Source organism: Peromyscus californicus, unplaced genomic scaffold, assembly GCF_007827085.1.
Source record: "Peromyscus californicus insignis strain IS unplaced genomic scaffold, ASM782708v3 Scaffold_4__1_contigs__length_199733344, whole genome shotgun sequence".
Classification (NCBI taxonomy): Eukaryota; Metazoa; Chordata; class Mammalia; order Rodentia; family Cricetidae; genus Peromyscus; species Peromyscus californicus.
This window is the reverse complement of record NW_026294562.1, coordinates 18,221,826-18,249,602: the sequence shown is the minus strand read 5'-3', so window position 1 is coordinate 18,249,602 and position 27,777 is coordinate 18,221,826. Positions and strand designations below refer to the sequence as shown.

General features: G+C 40.7%; 1 protein-coding gene across 4 annotated transcripts in view; it reads right to left on the bottom strand.

Moving 5' to 3' along the window:
• Chuk (component of inhibitor of nuclear factor kappa B kinase complex) overlaps positions 1-26,543 on the bottom strand; it is a 37,851-nt gene extending 11,308 nt beyond the window's left edge. For 2 of the 4 annotated variants that reach the window (XR_008213022.1, XR_008213023.1), the window contains exons 1-15: positions 26,351-26,542; positions 22,564-22,658; positions 20,626-20,740; positions 18,882-18,951; positions 16,968-17,056; positions 15,621-15,710; positions 15,364-15,488; positions 15,075-15,182; positions 14,321-14,456; positions 8,813-9,007; positions 6,681-6,783; positions 5,896-6,019; positions 5,088-5,239; positions 2,536-2,597; positions 168-277 (exon numbers count right to left, since the gene is read on the bottom strand). Coding sequence is in view for 2 of the 4 variants with exons in the window: in XM_052713129.1 (XP_052569089.1) it covers positions 168-277; positions 2,536-2,597; positions 5,088-5,239; positions 5,896-6,019; positions 6,681-6,783; positions 8,813-9,007; positions 14,321-14,456; positions 15,075-15,182; positions 15,364-15,488; positions 15,621-15,710; positions 16,968-17,056; positions 18,882-18,951; positions 20,626-20,740; positions 22,564-22,658; positions 26,351-26,455 (1,679 nt within the window). In the remaining 2 variants the exon portion in view is untranslated. Of the gene's footprint in view, positions 1-167; positions 278-2,535; positions 2,598-5,087; positions 5,240-5,895; positions 6,020-6,680; positions 6,784-8,812; positions 9,008-14,320; positions 14,457-15,074; positions 15,183-15,363; positions 15,489-15,620; positions 15,711-16,967; positions 17,057-18,881; positions 18,952-20,625; positions 20,741-22,563; positions 22,659-26,350 lie in introns of all 4 variants that reach the window. The other 2 variants (XM_052713129.1, XM_052713128.1) reach the window with 2 other exon arrangements.
• Positions 26,544-27,777: the final 1,234 nt, after the last annotated feature.

Below are 27,777 nucleotides of genomic sequence, written 5' to 3'. Positions count from 1 at the left end.
TGTGCATCTTCCCATGAAATAATGTTATTAAAAAATCATAGGGATATATTAGGAATAAAAAAAACCAGGAGCCAGACCATGCAGAGGCTTAATCCTGCCAGATATTAGTAGAAAGAACACCAGAAAAAATTATAGAATCAAGACCAACAGCACAGATACATTCTTACAGAGATTCCATCAAGTCTCCTTGGCGTCTTCCATAGGGGCTCTTCTGAAGCTCCATGATTTCAGTGTGCAAAGACATAATTTGATCCTCAAGGTAGCCAATGACACCAACCTAAATTATGATACAAACAAAGAAAATGCAGTCTTATCACCATGTAAAACAAGGCTCAGTGGTGCCAAACCTCTCACCACAGGCCTGAAAGAGCTGGCCCTGATGGCATGGGCCTAGGAGAGCTGGCTTTGCCCCTCGTCTGAGGGGGTGGTCACAATGGCCTGGACTGACCAGCTCAGCTACCACCCAGACCCACATCCTGGGCCTTGGGTTGGCCCACCTTAACAGCTGCCCCATCTATGACCTTCTGGAGTGCGCAAAGGGACTGGTCCTATGCACCATGACTCGGGGCAACAACAGGATAACCGAGAGGAGTTCCAGTGAGGGTCGAGTGATGAAGGGGTGCCAGAGGCCTTGATCCAGACCAATGACTCACTGCAATGAACATTTTGCTGGTGGGTCTGTTAGGACAAAAGGGGTACACTGCATGACATACTGCAGCTCCCGATGTCACTCGGATGAATGAAGAGGTGTTGGAAAGATGGAGGAGCAAGGTGGGATTTTGTTTATTTTGTTTTTAATTAATTTGGGGGGCCTACTGCAGGGATGAGGGGCAGATATGGAGGGACTAGGAAGTGAACAGGATTAGGGTGCATGACGTGAAATTTCCAAAGAATCAATAAAGAATTACGTTTAAAATTTTTTAAAAAAGGCTTAGTTCTTAAAGGTAGTCAATGATCTGTTATGCCAGTAGAACTGAATATTTTACTACAACCAAGCAGTTTTGTTAAATCGTTTATTTAATGAGACAGTGGTATTATGTAGCCTAGGCTATTCTTGAACCTGTAAATTCTCCTGTCTTACTCAGGAAGAGTGCTGGGATTATAGTGTAAAGAACCACACTAGGCAAGACAATATTTAGTAATTCTTTGAGAATTTCATAGGTGCATACAATGTATTTTGATCATATTTACTCTCCATTACTCCTCCTAATTCCTCCCAGATCTAGCCCCCCTTTCACCCCTCCCAACTTCATGTCCTTTTCTTTTTTAAAATAACCCACAGGGTCCACTCTGGGGTGCTCATATATTAATGAGTGTGAGGCCATACAATAGGGCACGGTCAAATTACTAAAGGCCACCTCTTTAAAGAAGACTGACTCTCCCTCTCCTAGCAACCATAACTGTTAATAGCTTCTCAACTATGGTGAGGGCTTTTCTATGCTTCTGAGAGTCTTTCATATAAAAACACCTTATGCCAGGTACAATGGTGCATACCTTTAATCTCAGCACTCAGGATGCAAAGGCAAATAAGCGCATCTCTGTGAGTCAAGCCAGCTTGGTCTACATAGTGAATTTCAGACCAGCTGGGGCTACACAGTGAGACCCTATCTCAAATAATAATGATAATAATAATAATAAAAAATAAAAACATACTTATTCCTGTGTTTCCCTTCTGACCACAGTCAACTAGTACTAGTATTTGCTTTGGCCTCTGGAGAAGCAAAATAGTCTAAGCGCCATTCAAGAGACAAATGGCCACTAAACCACTGCCACTTCTTACATATCAGCCCCACAACACCAACTGCCCTACCCACATACTCAGTGTAAGTATGAACTGGCACCAAGGGAAGCAACAGTCCCGGACCATGGACACACAGGATAAGCAAAGGATTTGCCACCTAGGGAACAATCTGTAATTACGGAACAACATCAGGTATAAAAAGAACTGACCCATTTAAACTAGATGTGAAGTCATCTTATCCAAACCAGTCAGAAAAATAATAGTAATACATTCCATTTATTACTGATTTCCATTTAACGTTCCTAAGCCTATTAGAAAAGACCGCTGCCCTGCTGTGGGATGTCTTTTTGTATGCTGTGAATATGTGTTGCTCTCATTGGTTGATAAATAAAGCTGTTTGGCCAATGGCAAGGCAGAATAAGGTTAGGCGGGACATTCAAACTGCAGATGGAGATGAAAAAAGTGGAGCCATGGGCAGATACTGTGAGCCGCTGCCAGGAGAAGCAAGATGTGAGAGAACGGGTAATGCCACGAAGCCACGGGACAAAACATAGATTAATAGGAATGGGTTGCCCCCTGCACTGCCCCTAATACATATAATATGGAAACTGGAGTTCAGTGAAGCTAAAAAGTTTGCCCAAAGCCTTTGGTTTTAAACCCCTACCTTCCTCTATATAAAGCACATACTAAATATTTGCCTAAATTTCAGGAATGATAAATATTCTCTCTATGCCAAGCCAAAGACAATTGCTAATGGAGACATTAGGTACACAGAGTGAGATCAATGACTTTACCTCAGCATAGTGAACGGCCTTTTCTTCCATTTCTTTCCATGCTTTCAGCATTTTTTCTGATGCTAAAAAAAAGAAAAGAAAAAGAAAAATCAAGTCTAAATTGGTTTCCTCTGAAACAACTGTGTCTTATAAACACTAGCCTGGCTGTTTCCTTGCTGTATCAATATCAAAGCCACATAATGGGTTGAAGTGTGTCTCTCAAATGGATATGCTGTACTCCTAAGCTCCAACGCCTTAGAAGGTGAGCTTACTGAGACAGGGTCATTTACAGAGCTGATCACCTGTGTCTATGCTCACACGGAACTAAGCCAGGCCCTTACCGCAGTGTGACTCTCTCCCAGTGTCCTCAGAGAGAACAGACTTGGGGCAGAGGGGTAAACAGAAACACAAAAGGAGAATGCAAGGTGGCAACTAGAGCTATAAGCAAGAGAACACCAAGCAAGGCCGACAATCCCAGAAAGCTGGGAAGGAGTCTTCTTTGCAGGTTTCAGAGGAATCACGGCTCTGCCAGCACCTTGATTTTGGATTTTAGCCTTGAAAAATCTGAGTTTTTACATCTATGCTGTTTTAAGCCACAGCGTTCTAGGAGAGTAGTATATAGTTTTTTATCTGAAAAAATTATCTTTAAGTAATACATAAACATGTTTCAGAAAAGTTCAATGTGGGATGTAGCTCAGTGGTAGACTTGCCTAGCATACACAAGGCTCCGAGTTTGGCTGCATGTGGTTGTGCACACATTTAATTCCAGCACTTGAGAGCCATAAGCAGACAGATCTCTGAAAGTTCAAGGCCGGCCTGGTCTACATAGGGATTATGTTCCAGGCCAGCCAGGGCTACAAAATGAGACCTTGTATCAAAAACAAAAAACAAACCAACAATATTAGGGTCAAGGTTCAATCCTCAGTACTGTAAAAATAAACAAATAAAAACTATAAAAGTATATAAAAAGAAAAGACTCTTCCCTCTACTGCAAGTGTTCTCACTAATGTAACTGTTAGAAGAAATAGTCTCTATTCTCTTATAAGTAAGACAGTCTATACATGCTTTTCCCCACAACTTAGTATCTCTATGGTATTTAAATGAGAATGGCCCCCAAAGGCTCATATATCTGAATGTTTGGTTCCCAGTTGGGACTGTTTAGGAAGGATTAGAAGGTGTGGGTGTGGCCTTTTTGGAAGAATTGTCAGTGGGAGTGGACTTTGAGGTTTCAAAAGTCCATGCCAGGTCCAGTCGTGTTTTCTCTCTGCCTCCTGCCTATGGATCAAATGTAAGCACTCAGCTACTGCTCTGGAGCCATGCCTGCCTGCCAGCCTGCCAGTCACCATGCTTCCCACCATGATGGTCATGGATTCACCCTCTGAAACTGTAAACAAACCCCCAATTAAATATTTTTTTTTAAGTTGCCTTGTTCATGGTGTCTCTTTATAGCACTAGAACAGTAACAGTCACTGTCAAACACTCCACTGATAATTTTACTATCAGCACATCTAGATCTATTTCAGCATGTTAACAACTGTGTAGTATGCCTCTGACAAGTCAAAGATGCTTCAATGAAATAATAGGGTTTGTCATTCGTCAGAATGCCTATAGTATGCCAACACAGAGATAGCACTAGAGAGCAAACATACTCACTAACTGGACACTCTGATCACTTATTCTGAGATATCCATACCCTTTTCAAGTACAGATATAAACAGCATCTACTTCCTTAAAAAGACACGTCTCATGGAGTAAACCATTCAGTTTATTTGAATTTTAACTCTTTACAAATCCTGAGCACATCTAAAGGCAGATAAGGTTGGAGTCAGGAGACTGCATAGTAAGAAAACAGTAGCTAGTATTCTCCAGCAGATGGATTAGGAAAAAAACCATAATCTTGTAATTATCTGAGTTTTTTTACAGAAAGACAAATAATTTAAGCCTCCCCTGGCTGTGTTATTCCACTTGAGTTGCTACGCTGCAAGAACAAAATCAGACACAAAAACCATTACACTCTAGGTGGCAAATAAACAATGGGAATTTATCTCACAGTTTTGAAATCTGAGAAATCCAAGATCAAGTTCTGGTTCCTAGACGGCTGCCTTCCGTGTCCCTTACGGCAGAAAGGGTGGGAGAATCTCACTCAGGCCTTAGGTTCCACCATGACATAATCATTTCCCAATTCTCCCCATGATCTTAGGGATCAGGAATTCAACATACAGGCTAGAGGAAGCACACACTTCAGTACACAGCACTGGCTGAGAAGTCATCTCAGTACAGACTCTGTATGCATTTTTAAAATAAGACTTGAAATTCAGAGTCTTAAGTCACTTCTGTATTATTTAGCTTTTCTAGAGTTAAGTAATTTTATTATAATTTTGAAATAAGCTGCTCAACTAAGGGATTAAAACAGCTAACTAACCCTAAATACAAAAATGGTTTGACAACTTAAGTTATCTTGTGTGTTGTTCTGGTGTGAATTTCAATTACTGGCTATGTGTCAACAAGATGAAGAGCAGATGGTTTCGAGAGACTAGACATTCCTTACAAATACATTATAGCCAGACACTTACATATCCCATAAGTCATCTGCTCACTATATCTCTCCAAGTCAAGCTGAATGCTCTTGTGAAAAAACTCCAATTTAGCTTTGAGTTGCTGTGATGCTGAGATCAAAGTATTCTTCATTTTTGTCAAGTTAGCATTATATCTAAGAAGACTTAACCTAAGCCATAGCAAAACAAAACAAAATTATCAACATTCAGAAACATTGAATAACAATTTGCAAACATACAATATCCAAACTCCAAAACCTAAGTTTCTATTATCAAGTCATGAAAAACAGCTGACCTGCTTCCTGCCTGTGATGTCTGTGATAAACAATCTTCTACTAAGGCACTCAGGAACTACTATTTTCAAGTCATTGTAGCCGAATGATTTTAGATCATTAATAAGAAATCTGTAAGTCTGGTCAGAACACTGTATTTCAGTGGAGTCAGGGTGATGGTCCAGTGGGCAAAGTGCTTCCTTGCATGCCGAGGACCTCAGTTTAGCACATGGCAGTGTTTGCCTGTCACATCAGTGCTCAGCGGCATGAGGAAACAGGTAGCTCCTAGGAGCTCATGGGCCATTAGTCCAGCTGAAACAGTGAGCTCCAGGTTTAGTAAGAGATCTTGCCTCAAAAATTAGGTGGGAAAACAATAAGGGAAAGATAGCCAACATCAACCTCTGGTTTCCACATGTGCATCCATTCACATGCACATAAGGACATTATTAAAAAATGCTCAATATTTTAGCCTTGTCCCCGGTCCTGCTCAATGAAAACTGGCAAGAATACTCCTTGAGTCATGACACACATATCTTAAACACAGAGCCACTTACATGGCTGCTCTTTGCCCCTGAAAGAGCCTGCTGTAGTCTTCCTTTAGCCCAGACACATAGTGCACTGCTTCAGCCCATACTTTACGCAGCTGTACAATTGGAAGCTGTATCTTGCTGTCTTGAACTATAAGCAAAATGGTAATAAGGGAGGTAAGCTACTTTCAAAGACATCATGGTTCATTCTTGGTTACTTCCTTTCCAAACACTATTCCCATAGATGTTAAAAAGGATCTACTGCCTGGCTCTAGATGTAAGGGTTGTGTGTATGAATGATATAACCACTTCTCTCATAGAGCTTGAGATTAATCCTGTATTTGCTTCTCTCCAGCCAAGAAGTTTCCTTTCCTCTTTGCTAATCCAAATTCTTTTTTTCTTTCAAGCTTTGGAACAAATTCCATCTCCTCCATAGTCCACCAGTCTACTCCACTCCTGAAAAGAATCTATCATCTCCTGAACCAGCTCAGCTTCATCAGATTTACAGGCTAAGCTGTGTGTACATATCTGAATACACATAATGAAGGGACAACTAAAAAGCAGGTTTGACCATAGTGGGCTTTCATTCTTCTATCTGTAGAGCCCTGTCCTCAGGAAGGGAAGCCTGTGCCAAGTGAAGGGTCTGGTGGTAATTTAAAGTCTACCTATACACCTTCATATTACACTAAATCCATCACCACCACAAATAGAAACCTCAACTAGGAGACACTGAACAAAACACTAAAAGATCATATTTACTAATCATGTAATTTCAAGATTAAAGTTCAGCCAACTAGCTGGACTTTACTTACCAATATAATTTACACAATCAGATAAACTTCTGGATGCAAATGGTCCTTCATATACAGTCTTACTTTTATCAAACAAATAAACCATGTAGCTATCACAGCCTCTCTGAAAAAAAGAAACAATTAAAATGAAAAGATTCAGCCGGGCGGTGGTGGCGCACGCCTTTAATCCCAGCACTCGGGAGGCAGAGGCAGGTGGATCTTTGTGAGTTCGAGGCCAGCCTGGTCTACAGAGCAAGATCCAGGAAAAGGCGCAAAGCTACACAGAGAAACCCTGTCTCAAATAAAACAAAACAAAACAAAAACCAAAAACAACAACAAAAAAATAATAAAATGAAAAGATTCTTGAAAACTCTAGATTTTACAAATACTTACACGCCAGATTTCCTTCTTTGAAATGCAATGAACAAATCAATGTGCATTCACATATAATTTATAGACATGAGGCCTAAGGGTTAGTAAAAAGATATATGGGGCTAAAGTGAAAAGTGACCACCAGACTCAAAAGGATAAATAGAGCAGGTGTGGAAAGAGGGTAATGGGGTTCGTGTGACACGGAAGCAGGAGGACGGTTTGGGGATAGGAAGACCAACAAAAGAAGGGCAAGATGGAGGAGGGAGGAATAAGAAACACTATGGTGAATATACATGCATAAAAATGCCATAAAGGGCTGGAGAGATGGCTCAGAGGTTAAGAGCACTGGCTGCTCTTCCAGAGGACCTGAGTTCAATTCCCAGCAACCCCATGGTAGCTCACAACCATCTATAATGAGATCTGGTGCCCTCTTCTGGCATGTATATACATAATAAATAATTTTTTTTTTAAAATGCCATAACAAAACCCATCATTTTGTCTGCTAACTTAAAAAGTTAGGAAAAAGAGAAAACAATAAAGTTTTTCTAGTTTTAGCAACTAAAAGCCAAAAGAACAAATATAAAAGGTCATATCGGTGAATAAAACACTCTGTGGTTACCAAAAGGAAAAGATTAGGTACCAGAGTAATCAAAATACAGGGAAGGATGAGGGGTCAGCCTTGGCTACACAGCAAGACTCTTTCTCAAAAGGCCCCACAAGAATGAAACAAAGTGCTTACATACCCTGTAACACTGATAACACTAAAAACATACTGCTAGAGTTGGGGAAACAGTTTATCAGTAAACACTTGTTATACAAGCATGGAGACCTGAGGCCAATCTCCAGAACCCACATTTTAAAAAAACAGTGGCGCCTCATGATTCCACCAGCTTAGCCTAATCAATAAGTTCTAGGTCAATGAGAGAGCCTTTCTCAAAACAAAGAAGATGATTATTAACAAGGAAGGGTGACTGAGGTTGACCTTTGGCCTCCATAAGCACCTATGTCCATGTACACCCTCATAAACATATGCACCTACACAAACACATAGCTATACATATACACGCACGCAAATCTACAGAGATCGAAAGTAGATTAATGGGATGGGTAGAATGGAAATGTAAGAGTTAACGGACATGAGGAACAGAAATATCTTATACTGATTAAAATTTATTTTTGTAAAGTCTATGAATTAATTTGAATGAGTAAATTATATGGCATGCAATATATGCATCTATAATAAGAAGAAAGAAAATGAAAGGTTATAAGAAATATTTTTTTGAGACAGGGTCTCTCTACATAGCCCTGGCTGGCCTTGAACTCACTATGTAGACCAGGCTAGTCTTGGAACTCACAAATGCTGGGAATTAAAGGTATGCACCACTATACCCAACTGAGTATGTGTGCATCTAAATTTTTAGCCACAGTTTCTACAGCATAGCAGAGTAACTACAGTCTATATAAGAGTTATATATTTTAATATAAGTAAAGGAAAAGAGTTTGCAAGTTCTAACACACAGAAATGGTAACAGTCAAGGGGATGAAATGCTTATCTTAGTTTAATCATTGCACAGTGGACACATGTATTGAATTACTATACAGTGCTCCGTAAATAAGTACAAATGTCAGTCAACTGAAAACAAAACAAAACCTGTGCAGGAAGCTCAGGCCTGTGGTTCCAGTTCCCTTCGGCAAGAAGACTGTGAGTTAGAGGCCATTATGGGCTATACAGCAAGACCCTGATCCACAACCCTCCCTCACCCCCACAAAAAATCTCTTACAACTCCATCTAGAACACACTGAGAGGCTGGTTTCCGAGGATCCAGAGAAATTCCTGTCTCTGACAGAAGTTCTTGAGAACCGGTACTTATTCCCGTTTCACGCTCAATACGAGACTGTAGTGAATGAAAACTTTCATCACACGGTAACAGAAAAGAAATGATTTTTGCAGAAGTCATATTTAGGATGTGCACTATCTGTATAAAAAAGAAAAAAATGTGTTTATTTACCATTTATTACATAAACAATTCTGTAAAAGATACTAAAGGGAGAATCTAAGCAACAGGCATTACTTCTGTGCTAAATAAGGCTCACTCCTCCAAAGTAATAAAATCTTCTTTAATTACAAAAATGACATTTTACAAGACAAAGACTTGAATTTGTTTTTCTAAATATATAAGGTTTGCTTTGTGGGTTTTTTGTTTGTTTTACTGTCCTGGAACTTATTATGTACAGCATGCACCTGGCTCTGCCTTCCAGTGCTGGGATTAAAGGTGTGCGCCACCATGCCCAACCAGATATTAGTTTTATCTAATAAAATCCCCAAGTTCTAAGGATGCACAAAATCAAGAAATAGAAATGTTAGCTTACAAAAGTTACTTAACATTATTACAGATTTTTATCAAGTTTCTCGTAAATGCCAACCAGAGTAAAGCACTTTCACACAGCACCCCAATACTTACATCTTCTAATCCCCTTTTAAAAGAAGGAGAAATGAGGCTTCTAAGAAGGTGAAAATTTTGTTAGGGATCACACAGCTGATAAATGGTAGAGCGTGGATCTGAACTCTTAACTACCTCGTGTTGCCTCAAAACAATCATCTGATAGAAACGATGGGCTTCTCTTTCAACAGGAATAAGCATTATTATTCTCCCAAAGCAACCAAATCCTAAAACTGTAGTCTGCCTAAGGGCCCAAAGACAAAAAGAACAGTCTCATACTCACTTACAGGCTCAGTCAATGAAATGGATGAGAAATTTTGGCATAATTAATGGTAACAGAAAAAAAGCTCTCTCTCTCTCTCTCTCTCTCTCTCTCTCTCTCTCTCTCTCTCTCTCTCTCTGTGTGTGTGTGTGCGCGCGCGTGCGCACATGTGCATGATTGAAGAGAGTGCCTAAGAATGTGAGCATGTGCAAGTACACTCAGGGGCTAGAAGAGAGCTTCAGATCCCATGCATCTGGAGTTACGGGTGGTTTGTGAGCTGTCCAATGTGGATGCTGGGAACTGAACTTGGGTCCTCTGTAAGAGCAATACATACCCTCAACAGCTGAGCTATCTCTCCAGCACTGAAGAATAATTAAATACTTCTGTTTTGTCATTATTTTTATCTTTAAGCTTTTCATAATAGTTGGGAAAATGCTTATCTACTTAGACTCTCTGAAATGCTTTCTTAAAGAAAAATATTTCAACAACTATTTTGTTGCTATGAAATAAGACAGAATGCCTTCCTGGTACATTGTATCTCAAGATACCTTAGGAAAATGTCCATTAACACTCAAGTGTTTTATAGTTCATGCTTCTGTGTTTTGTTCATTGTATCCCCCGCCAAGAAATCTCCTACTCTTCTCTTTGCCCTATTAACTCCAATTCTATAAAATCCAGTCCTAATTCCAGCCGAGGAAATTAAACTTAAATCCTCCCAAATTTTACAAACAGTACTCCAGTTTCCTTATTCTGCACAACCTCTAAGATTGATGCTTTGAGAAATATCAATTTACTCAAAATAAAGAGAAGGTAAATATTTGCTCAGATTCACTGACAGGTAAACAGTGGTATTGCAAACTGGAAGTTTATGAATCACAAGTAACATGAGATGGACTCAGATCCCTTCAGACTAGAGAAGATGATGAGTACTAGGCACCATGCAGATGTTGCACAGACATCTGAGCAAAACACTCATACACATCAAATAAAATACGTAAGTCTAAAAATAATTATTTTAAAAAGCAGGGGTAATGTTACAATTACTGTAAGTTGAGTAGATCAGTTATGTAGAACCAAATACTTTTAGAGACAACACAGAACTAAGAGGTTCACCAAGCCCTGCAATGTGTACACACAAAGGAATGATTTTTCTTTGGCACAATACAAGAAAACCAAGTCAAGACGCCAGTATCAGGCCAGGTGCGGTGATGTATGCCTGCAAATCCTAGCACTCAGGAGGCAAAAGCAGGCGGATCTCTGAGTTCAGATGAGCTGGTCTACAGTTCCAGGACAGCCTGGGCTACACAGAGAAATGATTTGGAAAATAAAAATAAAAAAGAAGCCAGATCTTTTCAGAGTCAGTTAAGCATAGTATCAATATGCCCTCAAAATCCTACCGAATAGGGCATGTCATTTGTCTCTACACATTTATAAGTTCTCAATCTGATTTTAAAGCCTGACTATGGATCTTAGTTCCTTAAATCCCATAAAGGAGCACATAACTGAATGTCCAGGTCATGAAGAATTCGGCACCATAAAAGGTTTCTGAACGCACAACTGTTAATCCAAAATCAAATGCATAACTACTCCGAAGCCTTCTTGGCAGTTCCCATCAGCGTGTGACTTCACTGGAGCCTTGCTTCTGAACATAACAATGCGCAGTTTGCACTGTGCCTGCCCTCCCTGAACATGAAGCCAATGAATGCTTCCTGAAATATCTCAGCTGAGATCTTAGGTGACTGCATGCAAATGGACTGCAGCATCTTTTACTGTATATATCATGTTCTTATACAAAAGCATAATGGTTTAATTACAGAAAACAAAACTTTTTAACATTTTCTACCATTATCCCTCAGCAAGTAAGTATTGAATTAATGTACCTTTAGATTGTATTTACTACAGACCGTTTGATTTTTTTTAAATTGCTGTTTCAATTTGATTTAAAAAACTATTAAATGAATTTTGGTTTGGGATTAGAACAGAATTTCCAATTTCTGCAATGTTCATCAATTACTTCTGCCCCTTTGTACTGAATATTTATGCGAAGAAGCATTCTCAACAATGACTATGAAACCAAAACATCAATCAACTCTGAAATTGCTGATGAAGTTCTCTGCCCATCCAATCAAGATTCAATTTTTTATGTAAAATAAGCAAATCCATCTCATTAATATGCAAATTTTCTGTAATCTTTAATGATAAAATTATATATACATATCAAAGAATTGTTTTAACATAAAATTCTTTATGAGTACATGTCTGAGTTCACATGTATTGTGTATACCTATATTCTCTAGCCAGGAAAACATTTCTCAGACAAAAAGTGTTAAAAGTTTAAGCAGCTCTGCTGTACTGTCAGTAGGAAAGCAATGCTGACGGAGCTGTTTCCAGGCATATGGAAATAACCGAACTATCTATACCTCCCACTCACATCAATAAATATGTACCGAGAACTGATTCATGCCCTCTCAGTCCTGAATGCCAACATATACAACTAATAATAATACAGACACAGCACTGAGGAAGAGAATCTAAGAAGAGAGTTGTAAACAAGAGGTGAGAAATCTTAGAGAACACAGAAAATATTACGTGACTAATTGTATGGCCCTGATTGAAGGAGGGAGAGGTTGAGAGAACAGGTATGAGGCACGTCGTGCTGGTTACAAGCCGATCAGTTTAAATGTAGCTTGGCAAGCAAAAGGAAATGTGTTAGTTTCTTGGACATAGAACCAAACACGCCTTCTCAGAAGACAAGCAGTTCACGTTGCATTGACTGTAGGATGACGAGAAAGCACTACCGGCGGCCATGTCAGGGGCTCGAGCTGCAGTCAGTAATGGAACTTAGGGACTACAGCCCAGAGGATAACCAGGTCATGATGGGTGCATCCTGGAGAGGAGGTAAAGCCCCGGGAGGACGGTCTCCAGGAAGCCCCTGCTGCTGCCGTGCCTCCTGCTGCTGCTGCCGCTGCTGCTGCCGCTGCCGTGTGCCCGCTGCAGCAGGCATGGTGAGACTACTACGTGAAAGGACCCGCTGTATCTAGTACAGTGTGAAAATCCCACTCCTCACTGGGGATTTTTTTTTTTTTTTTTTTTTTTTTTTGGTTTTTCAAGACAGGGTTTCTCTGTGTACCTTTACACTTTTCCTGGAACTCACTCTGTAGACCAGGCTGGCCTCGAACTCACAGAGATCCGCCTGGCTCTGCCTCCCGAGTGCTGGGGTTAAAGGTGTTCACCACCACCGCCCAGCTCTCACTGGGGAATTTACTTGTGGATCATAATGAAGATGATTTTTACACAAGCAATGATGATTAGTTAGATCTATGATTTAATTGGACTTTCTGAGTTTGCCTAAAAGATACAGGTGGTTAGGATAGTTAGTAAAGATGATTAAGGAAATGGTTTAGGTTATTCTGCCAATTACTCCAATAAGAATACAAAACAGGCTAAAAGTCACCTTCCCCTTTGTTAGATGTGAGATTTGCAGAAGATGGAAAATAAGAACAAAGAAGTTTCATACATTATAGACCCATGAATTCTGCCTGTGGAAAAAAAGGCTGATGACTAAAAAGAACAATTATGTCCCTACATCCAAGGTTAGGCCTGAGTTCCTTGGTCATGTAGCTTACAGAACTAATCACAGGCCCCAGTATGCATCTTGAAAAAACAAAGCTGTAAAAGGAAATTAAATGATCCTACTGTGTGTAAAGAAAAGCAGATGGTTACCTAGAAGACCACCTGGTTAAGGTTCTGTAGAGTAGAAATAGAACAGGAATCTGCTACACCGAAACCGCAGACAGCTGCCTGCCAGTGCAAAGGAACTGGCTGAAACAGACTGGGCTTGCTTAAAACCTTGTTAATCAATTATAAAAGAATCATTGCTTTCGGGTGAAGATGTTATGGTGGGAAAATTAATACAAATAAAAACATGTAACTTGTGATCATAATTTTATTTCTTCCTGTGTAAAGATTTTAATTTGTTTTTGGAAAATATGTAACTTGTGGTTGTGAGGTAATCTTTTCTTTCATAGAAATTTTTGTCTCAGGAGGTATAAAAGGGGTAAGAGAAAAATAAGAATAGTAGAAGAAAAGCACCAAGGAAGATGTAGAAGGAAAACAACACGATAAAAGAACAGAACAGAGTAAGAACAACCAGCAGAGAGAAGAAGAATTAAGCTTTGGCCCTCAGAAAAAAGTCTCCTGTGTGTGCATGCAGTTCTGCTGTACCACACCTCCTTTGCAGTTTCTCTGACCTGCTGAAAGCTGGCCTTTCAGCAGCAAAGAGTACAGACATGAGCCACGTGGGAGCCTTCCTCACCAAGCCAAACCCAGTACAATTCAATCTAAATGAGAGACGCGGTAATGGCACCAATCGATGTAGTACAGGGAAATCCCAAAGACACTTGAGCAGGCTAGACCATCCGAAGACACCTGAAAAACCTAGCTAAAGAAATAAAGTATCCACTCTAAGGGTATAATGTTCATTTTTAATGGACACCAGGAAAAGATCGCTAAAGTAAAATTCATGCTCATTTTCAACCTGTTAGGGCCAATGCGGGTCTTCTAAAACGCACCCCATGAAAACTGACCTTTAAGTTGAGAATGTGATCCATTAATACAAAACATCTTGGCTGCTTCAAAGTAAGATCAATAGGTCCCCCTCTCTGCTGTGGGTCCCAATTCAGCATCAATTGTAGCCAGCTTTCCATGGGCTCTACAATTAAACTGAAAAATGAACAAAAACTGTGTGAATACCACTATGCTCCAATTAAACAGGGAACTTCACAGGTTGCCCATTTCCTTGCCCATGACTTATCAGTACCATTTATATCTTACTTTCAAATAATTCATGTAATGACAAGGAACAAGATTTCTTCATAAAAACGGTCCCAAATCCCCATGTCACTTTGTGACTGGCAAATCCAAAAGATGAGTCCACCTCCAATCTTCAGGAAAGCCACTTTACTTCTTCATTCTTTGGACTTTCTTAGCATCTAAGGCAATCCGTTGATTGGCAATGGTTCTCAGTTCCACAACGTCTGTGCTACCCAATAGGATAATCACTAATCACGGTGTTATTTATATTTACGACTCATTTAAAATTGAGTTCCTCTGTAACACTAACCACTCTCCTCTCCAGCCCAGGCAGCGTTGGGAAGCAAAGCCAACAAGCATGCTAAGCGAGCACTGTACCACTGAGCCATCTCCACCCCTAACTACCTTTCACATGCTCAGTCTCACGTGACAGACAGACAACGCTCTCATTCTCAGGCAAAGGTCTACTGGATAATGCTACTTGAAACAGGTAACTATTCTCAAAACTGCCTGACCTTCCACACTTACCTACAAAGGTTGTTTGGTTGAGGTAAATGGCTACTAAACCTAACTTCTCCAGTCATCTCTTCACATGCAAATATACACTTTGGATCTTTCTTCTTAATCTTCTCATGCCTATAAAAACAAGACACCTTAGTTGATAACTTGATTCTCACAAATACTCTCAAAGTTTCTTGCCATTTAATTTTATTCAATTCTGTGTTAAAAGACAGTTTCACCACTATAGAAAGAGAACAGGAAGCAACTGAATTTTTCTATTACCACTAATTATGCCAAAGTTCTCATCATTTCTTACCAGGTAAACGGCTGCAGATGATGCAAAAAAGGCCTATATCCAGCAATACATTCAAACACCATGGTCCCAAAGCTCCAATAATCCACAGTGGCTGTGTACGGCTTATTTTCAAAGAGCTCTGGGGCCTTAAAATAGAAAGTACTTTAAGTGCCAACACTGAAAGAAAAGACTACTATTGTTTTGAACTACTATATTCATTGCCTTAAGAAATAACAATGAGAATTTTAAGTAATCAAATCAAAGAAATTTTGTCTCACCAAATACTGTAATGTTCCCACAAAGGATGTACAGAGACTTCCTTGATCAACATCTTTGGCATAACCCAAATCAATTATTTTATGCATTATCTGTGAATATTAAGACATAATACATATTAAATTGTTGAAAAATTTGCAAAAGAGAGGTAGGTTGGGAGTGTAGCTTAGTGACAGATTGCTCCCATTGCATGTATAGGGTTCAATCCTAAGCACAGCAAACAGTAAAAAGGTGAGCCATTGAAATGGCTCAGCTGATAAAGGTACCTGTCACCAAGCCGGATGACCTGAATTTGATCCCCAGGACGACACGGGAGAAGAACAAATCCTGCCAAGTTGTCCCATGACCTGCACACAGGTCACAGCACAGGCATGCACTCATGCACACAAAATAATAAAATAAATGTAATTGAAAAAAGAAAGGCAATAATGTTTTTATAAAACTAGAGGAGATGGTAAAGAACCCGGGCTCTAGAACAACACAAAAGTGTAAAGTCTGATAGCCTGATCACTATTTAACTAGTTGTGCTAATCTTTTTGTTGTTGTTAATTTTTGAGGCAGGGTCTCCACTGTAACCCAAACTGGCATCAAATTTACAGCAACCCTCCTGCCACAACCTCCCAAAAGCTGGGATTACAGATGTCAGGAAATATGCCTGGCTAACCATATCATCTTAATCAAGTTAATTCACCTCTGGCAGTTTCCTACACAATTAGATCAACATTCCTAGTCCAGAGATGAGCAAGACAGAAGCTTCTCTAAGGAGCCATTGTTCTGTTAGAGAAGACAAAATCTAAGCCTGAAACTAGCTGAGGGGCTGAAGAGTTGGTTAAGCAGTTAGGAGCACCGTTGTTCTTGCAGAGGACCTGAGTTCAATCCCAAGCACCCACATAGCGGCTCACAACATCTGTAATCCTGGTCCCAGGGAGTCTGATGTCCCTTCTTGTGCCTCTACAGCACATGCGGTACACATACATATAAATACAGTAATAATAATAATAATAATAATAATAACCGGGTGTGGTGGCACATGCCTTTAATCCCAGCACTTGGAAGGCAGAGGCAGGGGATCTCTGTAAGTTCAAGACCAGCCTGGTCTACATAGTGAGTTCCAGGACAGCCAGGAGAGACCCTATCTCAAAAAAAAAAAAAAAAAAAAAAAAAAAAAAAAGGAATAATAATAAATCTAAACTGGAAAAGCCCCTACAGTTCAATACAGTGAGGACCGCAATAGAAACTTATACAGTACTGTGTATATAGAACTAATAAGGACACTAAAATCTCTAAAGACTTAATATATCAGGAAGACTATAACAACAGGCATGAAACAGTCTTCAGGTTTCACTTACCTTCCCACCAACATCTTGAAGAACTATATTTTCAGGTTTTAGATCTCGATGTATAATTTTGTTTTCATGCAAATATCGAATCCCAGATCCTAAATAAAATTTCAAGTGTATTATGAAGTAACAGAAAATATTGTTTAGAAAATCATCTCACATTTTGTTTGTTTTTACTGTTAGTGTTTGTGAGACAGGGTCTCGTGTAGCCTGTCTGGCATGAATTCCCTATGCAGCTGAGGATGACCTCCAATTCCTAATCCTCCTATTCTACCTCCCAAGTGCTGGAACTGCAGATATGCACCAGCACACTCAGCTTTTTTTAGACAGGGTCTCACTAGTAGGTGTGCTGGTCTTGAACTCACAGAGATCCATTGGCCTCTCTTCCCGAGTGTTAGAATTAAAGGTAGGTGCCACCATGTCCAGCCACGTTCAGTTTTTACCTCACATTTTGCACAGATCTACACTGATGCACAAATCTGTATGTCCAGAGGCTTGGAGATGGCTCAGTGGGTAAAGGTGAGTGCTCTGGAAAGCATGAGGACCTGAGTCCAAATCCCCACCCCACATAAAAGGGCAAGGAAGGCTGTGTGTAACAATAACCCGAGCAGAGTTGAGAGAGGGAGAGGCTATCTCAGGAGTTGGCTGGCCAGCCAGCCTAGTCAAAATGTTAAGCTTCGAGCTGAGTCAGAGACCCTGTCTCAAAACAATGAAGTGCAGAAAAACAGAACACCTGACATGCTGCTCTGGCCTCCACATGCATGCTCCTGTGAGTGTGCACCAACAATCACATCCATGTACTGCACACACACCACCACACACCCACACACATTAATATGATCCATCAAAAGTGCATCACCAACATTAGAATAGTTCAGGTTTTCTTCAACAAATGTTCAGTAACATCAAATAAACTCTGAAAAATTACAATATAGACCCATTTAATTTATTGAAATCAACATTAAAAGCAAATGAAACAATTAATTCTTGAGAAACTCCCTGTAAGCCCTATAGCCTTTTCCTCTAACCTAAATCACATCCCTAGACTCTGCTGCCCGTGACTAGGAAGAGCAGCAACACCAGACACACACAGAAGCTCATGTCTGCTTTTGAGGCTTCTCAAAGGTCTAAATCTACTTACTTTAGGGATTTCTCAGTAGTAATTTTGATTAAAAAGAGAATTTTATCCCAAGATAACCTGAGGACCTTCCCTCAAAAGATGTAACTCCATTATAAACAAAACTACTATGAGAGTGTTGTGGGGAGGTGTGAGAGGGGATGAAATGACTGCTATTTCATACCAATTTGTTGTTGTTGTTGTTGTTCTCATTGGAACATCTATTAGACAAAGATACATAGCCAAAAAAAAAAAAAAACCACCCAAATAGAAACAAATGCCAAAAATATATTAGTTTTAACTAACATCATTAGAAATGAATTTTTCTTTCTCTCTTTCTTTCTTTTTTTTTTTTGGTTTTTCGAAACAGTGTTTCTCTGTGTAGCTCTGGCTGTCCTGGAACTTACTCTGTAGACCTGCTTCTGCCTCTTGAATTACTGGGAGTAAAGATGTGCACCACCACTGCCCAGCTTTTTGTTTTATAATTTTTTATAAATGTTAAAATCTACATGCTTTGTAGAATATACAGACAGTTCTCCTTAACTTCTAAGCAGTACACAGAAGTTTTTGTGGACCAAAGGGATATTAATTAAATAACAATGACATTTTTTTTTTTTTTTTTTTTTTTTGGTTTTTCGAGACAGGGTTTCTCTGTGTAGCTTTGCGCCTTTCCTGGAACTCACTTGGTAGCCCAGGCTGGCCTCGAACTCACAGAGATCCGCCTGGCTCTGCCTCCCGAGTGCTGGGATTAAAGGCGTGCGCCACCACCGCCCGGCAACAATGACATTTTAATATTAGTTACATACCTATGTCACTCAGTAAAGAAAGTATCTGGCTTTCTTTAAGTCCACAACAATTTTCTGGTTTGTTGAGTAGCTAAAGAAAAACAAAAATAAATAAACAAGTAAGTCTACAATTTTATACTATTGCTGAGTAGCAATAGCAACACATATTAATCGCTTACTGTCAAAGAATATTCAAATGAAAAAATAAGTCACAATAAAGGAATTATAAGGATTGGGGCATGTGGTACATGTCTATAAGGCCAGCACTTGGGAAGATGGGGCAGGAAGACCATGAGTTCAAGGCCTGTTTCAAAAATAGTAACAATGACAAGAGATGTAAGAGAAAAAACAGTCACCAAATCCATACTGAGGTCGAGTGATTTCATGAGAGGCTCATAAAAAGGAAATACAAGGGCAATCACACTTGAAATTGAAAAATGCTGACAAAGACAGATACATTTAAAATTAAATAGAAAGAATAATTGTAAGACAGCTCTTTTGTTGTTTTCTTTCCTTTGCTTGTCCCCCTTTCTTTCTTTCCTTTTTCTCTTTCTTTTTTTTGAGACAGAGTTTCTTTATGTTGCCTTGGCTGTCCTGGATCTCAGTCTGTAGACCAGGCTGGCCTTGAACTCAGAGATCTGCCTGCTTCTGCCTCCCAAGTGCTGGGATTTAAGGCATTCACTAACACCACCTGGCAAAAGACAGGCTTTTTAATAAGCCTCACAAATGTACTTTTATTTAAAAAGGTCAACATAGTCCCACCTTGGAAACAGCAATAAAAAAGCATGTTCCAAGCCAGGCACAGTGGCACATGCCTTTAATCCCAGCAGTCACAGGCAGAGGCAGGCAGATCTCAAGGCTATCCTAGTCTACAAAGCAAGTATCAGGCCAGCCAGGGGTACACAGTGAGACTTTGTCTTGAAAACAAACAACAATAAACCTGTGGTATACGTAGTGATTAGTTTGTTTGTTTGTCAAACAGCACAAGCTAGGTCATTTGGAAAGAGGAAACCTCAAAAGAGACAACGCCTCCTTCAGACTGGCCAGTAGGCAAGTCTATGGGACATTTCCTTGATTAACAATTGATGTGGCAGGGCCCAGGCCACTGTGGGAAGTGCCACCTGGGCAGGTGTTGCTCCTGGGTTGTATAAGAAAGCACAATGGCTGGGCGGTGGTGGCGCATACCTTTAATCCCAGCACTTGGGAGGCAGAGGCAGGCGGATCTCTGTGAGTTCGAGGCCAGCCTGGTCTACAGAGCGAGATCCAGGAAAGGCGCAGAGCTACACAGAGTAACCCTGTCTCAAAAAAAAAAAAAGCAGACTGAACAACTGAACAAGCTATGGAGAGTAAGTCAATAAGCACTGTTCCTTCATTGTTTCCACTTTAGTTCCTGCCTTGGTTTCCCTCAATGATGGACTGCGATCAGGACATGTATAAGCTTTTATTTTCCCAGGGTGCTTTTGGTCATGTCTTTATCACAACAATAGAAGGCACTAAGGCTGGGTTAGCAAGTATTTTCTGGAAAGAGCCAAACATTAAGTCCTTCAAGCTATGGAAGCCATATAACCTCTGTCACACTACTCAATTCTAGAGCTGTCCAAGCAGCCATAAACATGCACAGTGCTGTGCCCCAGCTAAAGTGGATTCACAGACCAGGCGGCAGGACAGAGTTGTCTATCCTTAGTCTTGATGGTCCGGCCACAGGATTCAGACACTGCTAATGCTTGTGATTTACTACTTCAGTATCTCCAAACATCCACACTACCTTCCGGAGATCTCCTCCAGAACAGTACTCCATTGCCAGAAGAGGCACGTCGTTAATTAAAAAATTCAATTCCTCTGGAACGTCGCAGGCCTTTACGACATTTGCATGGTTCAACCTAATAAGGAGAAAACATTACAATAAAAAAAAGTTTTCCCATGAAGAGGGACTGGATTTGAAATGATAACTGGGGATTAACTACTGAGATAAGACTGGTTTTATTTACAAAATTCTAAATTCTGATTTACTGCATTTAATCTTAGCTAAAAGGCTAAGACGCTATTAATTTCTGAATTGTCTGATTAAAATAAGCAAGTTTTACAAGGAAAATATATATAAAAGCACATCACTGTTACTATATTTCTGTGTACCAGCAGTATGTTTTTTACATGTATCAACTGATTTACTTGTCACAATAATCTTAATACAAGTATATTTGTTAACAGTATCATCCATGAGATAAAAGATGGTTAGTTAACGTTAAGACCACATGACAAGTCTGTTATCAATGATGATTTAAACCTGACAGTCTGGCACCAAAGTCTACATCACACTGCCTCTTCCACAATCACAATCATCACCCTAAAAATCTGGACATTCCCTTCCAGTTTTAAATGTAAATACAAATACAGTTTTTTCAATAATATGACTCACATTATTTACTGACTTCAATCGCTCTTAAAATTTTTTTTAAAGGTCAGAAGAGGGCACTGGACCCGCTGGAAACAGAGTTATAGATGGTTATAAGCCACTGTGTGGGGACTGGAAACTGAGCGTGGATCTTCTACAAGAGCAGTAAGTGCTCTTAACTGCTCATCCCTTTCTCCAGCCCCATAGTTCTTTTTGTTTAATGTAACAATCTATTATCATCTTTGTGATCATCCTCACAATGTAATAGAGCCCTAAACAGTAGTGTCTCATGTCCCAGGAACTAAGGAGACAAGTGCATGAGGGTTTGAGAATTTATAGTAAGTTTGCCTGGCAATTCCGCCACATAGCCAAGTGTGAAAGCCAAAATAAAATAAGTTGAGCACAGACTAAAGTCAGAAAATGCTTGTTTCAAATCCAGCACCAGCTGTATGACTGTGTTTCATCTTTCTCGTCTACAAACCAGGGCAATATTCAAATACCCAGCTGTGATGACCACCACAGGATGGTCTGTAAAGCACACGACTTACAGAAGCACACCGTTAGAGCTCAAACAGATCCACTGTCCCCCAGAAGTTCCATTCTGTTCTCCTTAAGCATACATACTATTCTTAGTGACCCACTGCTAACAGAATGCAGTGGGAAAAAGGAATATGACTTCTAAGGCAACTTCCTAAGTGATATATCAGTTTTTTTCTTATTCTCCCCACTCAGACCATCGTTCTGGGGAAGCTGGTTGTCATGCCACTAAAGCATGGGCACTTCCCTGTGGAGAGACTCCTTTACTGAGGAACTATTGCCATGTGAGTGAGTCTGGAAGTTAATACTCAAGTCTTTGCCAAGCCTTCAGATAACTGTAGCTCTGAAGTCAACATTTTGAGCTGTCTCAGAAGAGGCCTTGAGCTCAAACCACAGTTAACTCAGCCATAAACTAGATACTAAATAGTCACAGTTTGAGCTATGAAATTTTGGAATAACTGTCTATAAAACAATAGACTCACTATTTAATAAAAGTTAAATAGAAAAAGAAATAAAGATTTATATACTAGTCATAAAGTTGCTCAATATTCACAAGAAAAACTTAAGGAGCCAGGTTGAGAACGTTATTTGGCTGATTTAAACTATAACTTTCTTAGCCATAATGTGATAAAACTATCTACAGTAGAACACATACGTTCAATAACAATATTACCAAAAAGATCTTGAGAGAAGTCGACCCCTGGTCTCTTTCCCCACTATTGAAAATGGAGTGGCTGTAGAACTGAAGAAATCGAAGTCACGGCACCCACTTACTTTTTCATGATCTGGATTTCATGGCACCATCGTTCTCTGTTTTTGGTACTTAACTCTAGGCGACAAGACTTAATTGCGATTTTGATATCAAGTTCCTGTCAAAATAGAAAAATCGATAGAAAATATGAGTAAATTAGGTTCTTGTACAGATTTACAAGATTTACAATCAAAGAAATATCAACCCAGGAAAATAACACTCCTTTTAACTTTACTAATTAAACATATGATCCACAGCTCTCTTTAGCCACCATTAGTTACATGAACCATAATACTATTAAATCAATGATTTAAAGCTATCAAATACACCATAGTATATAAGCAAAAACTGACTGCGGCAGACCCTCCAACAGGTCTCTTCAGAAGATTATATACTTTTAATGATTTAGAACTACTGCTAGACCAAACATACTACTAGAAATATACAACGATTCCATTTCTCCAAGATCTCCTTCTCCACGCTTAGTCAAGACAAGAAACAAAGACCCCAAACTCTAGTATAAATAGAAAGAAGAAAATAATTCAGAGCCCCCTAACCTTAAAAAAGCAAGAAATAGTTTTCATATTTCCAGTCTAATGCAAAACCTCCAAAACTAGGTCCTAACCTCTGCATTTCAAACGACATGGGAAAACATCCAAGAACTGTACTTCTGTTCGAATACCTATAAACAAACCTAAGACCTCTTGCCTGTGACTAGTCATTTCACCAATCTGCCCGAAAATAAAACTATCCTGTGTACATTTCAGAAAACAGCCAGCCTGTATCATATTCTAATACAGTTAGAACCAAACAGGCTATACTGCGTTAAGAGCTCAAAAGAGCTTCACAGGTGTGACATTTCTGACACCAGCCAAAGGTGTGGTAAAAGCTGTATGAGTGGTGAGAGCAGCTTCCAGGGGCTGAAAGGGGAAGTGGGGAGCAAGGCTTAGCTTAGCTAGGAGAATAGGAATTAGGAACCAGGAGGAGAAAGAAGGCTGAAGGCAAGGCAGTTTCCAGTGCAGGGGTTGGGGGCTGATGGAGACGAAGAGCTAGCTTTACCACAGTGCTCACTCACTCCAGCTTTCATTATAAGATCTGAGAGCAGTTACAACCTATATCAAAGTCTGACACCATGGAGACTCCAGCACAGCCAAGACAATCAGCCCCAATTTCTAACAGGAATAAGACAGAAAGTCATCTACTCTATATAGGTCCCAACCATGAGAGACCCTTCAACGCCTTGGTTTATATTCCACCTACTCCGTGAAACTCAATCTTCTCACAGAGAATATTCTCTGGGGAAGTTTGCAGTTGCCTAACAACAACAAAAAGACCTGTTTTTTAAAAATGAAACTAAGTTGAGTGTGGTAATATGAATCTATAGTCCCCACTATTTGGAAGACTAGGGCAGGAAGAAAGTTTGAAAACACTAAGTTAATTTCTTTACTTTTTGGAGCGTTTAAATTGGGTTCCTAATTTGCATTATGATTCTCCAAAGGACTAGTATATGCAGTGTTTACCCAATGTATCTGAACATTGTGAAGTTGCTCCTCGGTATGCAGATGACAGCATCTAGGACTTCCAGAGGATGCTGAAATCTGTAGATGCCCAAGTTCATTACATCAAATAGCACAGTATTTACATATAACTTACATACATCCTCTCTGTCTGTATATATGTTTAGTAAATGCATTCCCTGTGATCCCAAGTCCTACCTGATCAGATTATGTTCAGTGTATGGCAGGCTGAATATACAGTACTGAGGACAGAACCCAGGGCCTTGGGCATATACTTTACCACTGAGTTACATCTCCATCCCATACACACTTTTTTTTAAGAAAGGGTCTCTCTGTGGCCCATGGTGGCTTTAAACTGAAGGCAATCCTCCTATCTCAGTCTCCCAAGTGTTCCTACCATGCCTGGCTTCTACATTCTTTCTTTAATGTATTCCATGGAACTAAGTTTCTCAAACACCCTTGAAGAAGTTCTACCCTATCCCCTAGGGAAAGTTCTCCGGCTAATCACATTGCCAGTACTTTCAGGGTCTAGGGTCTTACACTGAACTTATGTTTATTTGTGAGACAGTCTTTTCCTACATAACTCAGGCTGGCCTTGACCACAACATGAAACCCACTCAGGCTGGACTCAAGTTCAAAACCCTCTTGCCCCGGACCCTAGGTGCTGGGATTACATTTGTAAGCTACCAAGACCATCTGTGCTTTGTTCTATGTCCATCCCTCCCTGAAAATGGACATTTCCTTCAGGGTAGAAAATACTGTTTTTGTTGATTTGGGCACCATCAGTGCCCAATACAGAAACCAGCTAAATCATTTCACGGCTTTTCTCCTGTCCTGAGAGGGACGCATGAAATACTGGAGCATCACTTCTACAAATGAGCTTTCTGAAAGCAGCAGTAAATACACCCGGAAGATGTTACTAAAACGCCTGTACTAGGCTTACTGTCTTTCTAATTAAACTTATTCCTCACATACGGTTTTCCAGAACACCATTTTCTCTTACAGTTCCTTTTTTTAAGTTCACTTAGTGAGTGATAACTACAACAACGCAACCACAGGACAGTGGAGAGCTATTTCAGGACAATTACAGTACTTACTCTAGCACTTACTAAAGATCTCTATTACTATCTCACTTAACCCTCAAACAGACCCAGGATGTATATACATTCTTCCACATATTTTACAGACAACAAATCCTATACTTCAATGATTAGTGTTCAAAAATCTGTATGTTACAACATTCTTCAGGAAAGCAAAAACCCTCAATGGTAATGCACTGCTTTGTGTGGGTATTAATTTTCTGGGGAAAAGATCCATAGTTTTTATTGTATTATCAAGAGACTCATGACTGAAACATGATTACCTGGGGCTGGGGATGTAACCCAGTGGTAGACCATTTGCCTAGCATGTCAAGGCCCTGTGTTCCACCCCGACCATCAACAACATTAAAATAAGCAAGGTGACTGTTAGTTTTAAAAATCTTGTAAAAGTATGAGTAACTGCTGTAGCAATAGTTAAATGTTTTTAATTAAATCAAAGCAAATTTCCCGAGCCTGATGTTAGCTGTCTTTTACAGAACAAACCCCATAGTCTATTCCCTTCCCTTTGAAGCAAGGATCGTTTTCACTACCTTACCCTCACACTGTTCCTTGACTGGAATGCTCCAATTCCAAAGTCGGTCAGTGTTTCCAAAGGTTCAACTCTGGACACCAGGAAGGACCTTCCTGGTTTATTCAAGCGTGCGCGTACACACACGCACACAGAGACACTGGACATTCATACATACATCACACACACAGAGACACTGGACATTCATACATACATCACACACACAGAGACACTGGACATTCATACATACATCACACACACACACACACACACACACACACACACACACACACACACACAAACACACTCCTTGCCACCCGACACAGCTGCAACAGCTTCCTCTCTCTCTCTCTCCCTCTCCCTCTCCCTCTCCCTCTCTCTCTCTCTCACTCACACACACACACACACACACACACACACACACACACACACACACACACACACACTCTCACACACTCATACATACTCCTCACCACCCGACACAGCTGCAACAGCTTCACCTCACTCACTGTCCAGGGACCTCAGACACCCCTGCACTGGGCCACCAGGCTCACACGCACAGGATCTCACCGGCCCCTAGCACTGCCCAAGGTCTTCCCGACCACCTCTCCCACCTTGACTGACAGCCGGGGTTCCAGGGACGCCCAGACAGCTCCAGCGCCACTGCTCCCGCCCCCCGCCTCACCCGGTGCTGGTACAGACAGACGTTCCCGAAGCCGCCGGTGCCAAGCCGCTCCCGCATCTCCCAGGGGCCGCCCGCGCCCGGCCGCAGCCCCGGGGGCCGCTCCATGGGGCGGGAGGGCCAGCCGCCTCCGGTTTCGCCGCCGGTCCAAGGCCGGTTCCGGGCCGCCGAGGCTAGCGCGTCCTTCTCCTCGCGAGACCTCCGCGTCACTTCCGATAGCTTCCGCAGGAAAAGTCCCGCCCCGACCTTCTCCTGATTCAGTTCTGGCGCTACACCAGGCTGAAGCCGGCGATGCTAATAACCCAAAAGTGTAACGCTCGGCATAGAATCAATTTCTCAGTGTCTGTATGCAAGCCGATGTTGTGGGTCACTGGTAATGAGTGGTATTCGATTCGTTGGTTCTATTTTCATGTATTCCATGGAACTGGAAGGTCAGGCTTGATGGTAATAGCAAATGAGACTGAGCACACATCCCTTCTGGGATTGGTGCTGGCGAATGGGCTGGGCACCAGCGGGTTGCACTGTGCTCTTTTAAGTACCCCGGGCATCATCCAGGCTCAGAGGACCTTCGTGTGCGGGATTTTTATGTTTTGTATACGTATTTAAATGAGCTTTGAGGGTTTCATACGTGTTTTTATTTTAAAATAGATCTCTCCAAACCCTAAACTTTCTATTTGTCCCTACTTCGTCCACATTTCATCTTTTTCAGAGCCCTGCCCTCTGCCTCTCCAACCCTATCACCTATTGATAAAGGCCACTGTAAACATGGAAGAAAACTGCGCTAACCGGCCGGTTCATTCATTGGCCTTCGAAGTGCACTATGGTCTCCTGCCCATCTGTTCAGAATCTCTCCTATAATCCCAACCACCCAAGGATGTGATGTTATTCCAGAGTGAAAACTCTTCTCCTGGACTTGTGAGTTTCCCTTTGGACCTCGCGGATCTTGATGCTTCTCAGCCTTGCTGTTTCAGATTTGCCGAAGCAGTGGTTCTGGGTTGGAATTGTTACTGAGGTGCTCTACAGGGCTGCAAAGACAAGCTTGGGGTGGTCTTGGTTCAATAAGGCATACTTCTGAGTAGTGCATTGCTGATATTTGAGTGATTATCTGCTTCATGGAACCTAGGTGTTTTAAGACAGGGTCTGATATAGTCCAGGCTGGCCTAGAACTTGCTATTCCTCCATCTGATTCAGGCTTATAGCACTTTATCAGGCTGAAGCTAGGGATGCTAATAACTCAAGTGTAAGCCTCTGCATAGAATCAAATTCTTGATGTCTGTATGCAAGTCAGTGTTGTGGGTCACTGATAATGGGTGGTATTCGATTAGCTGGTTCTATTATTTTCATGGATTCCATGGAATTGGAATAGCAGATTTGATGGTAATAGCAAACGAGCCCCTGAGAACACATCCCTTAGAGCAGAGCAGGCTGCC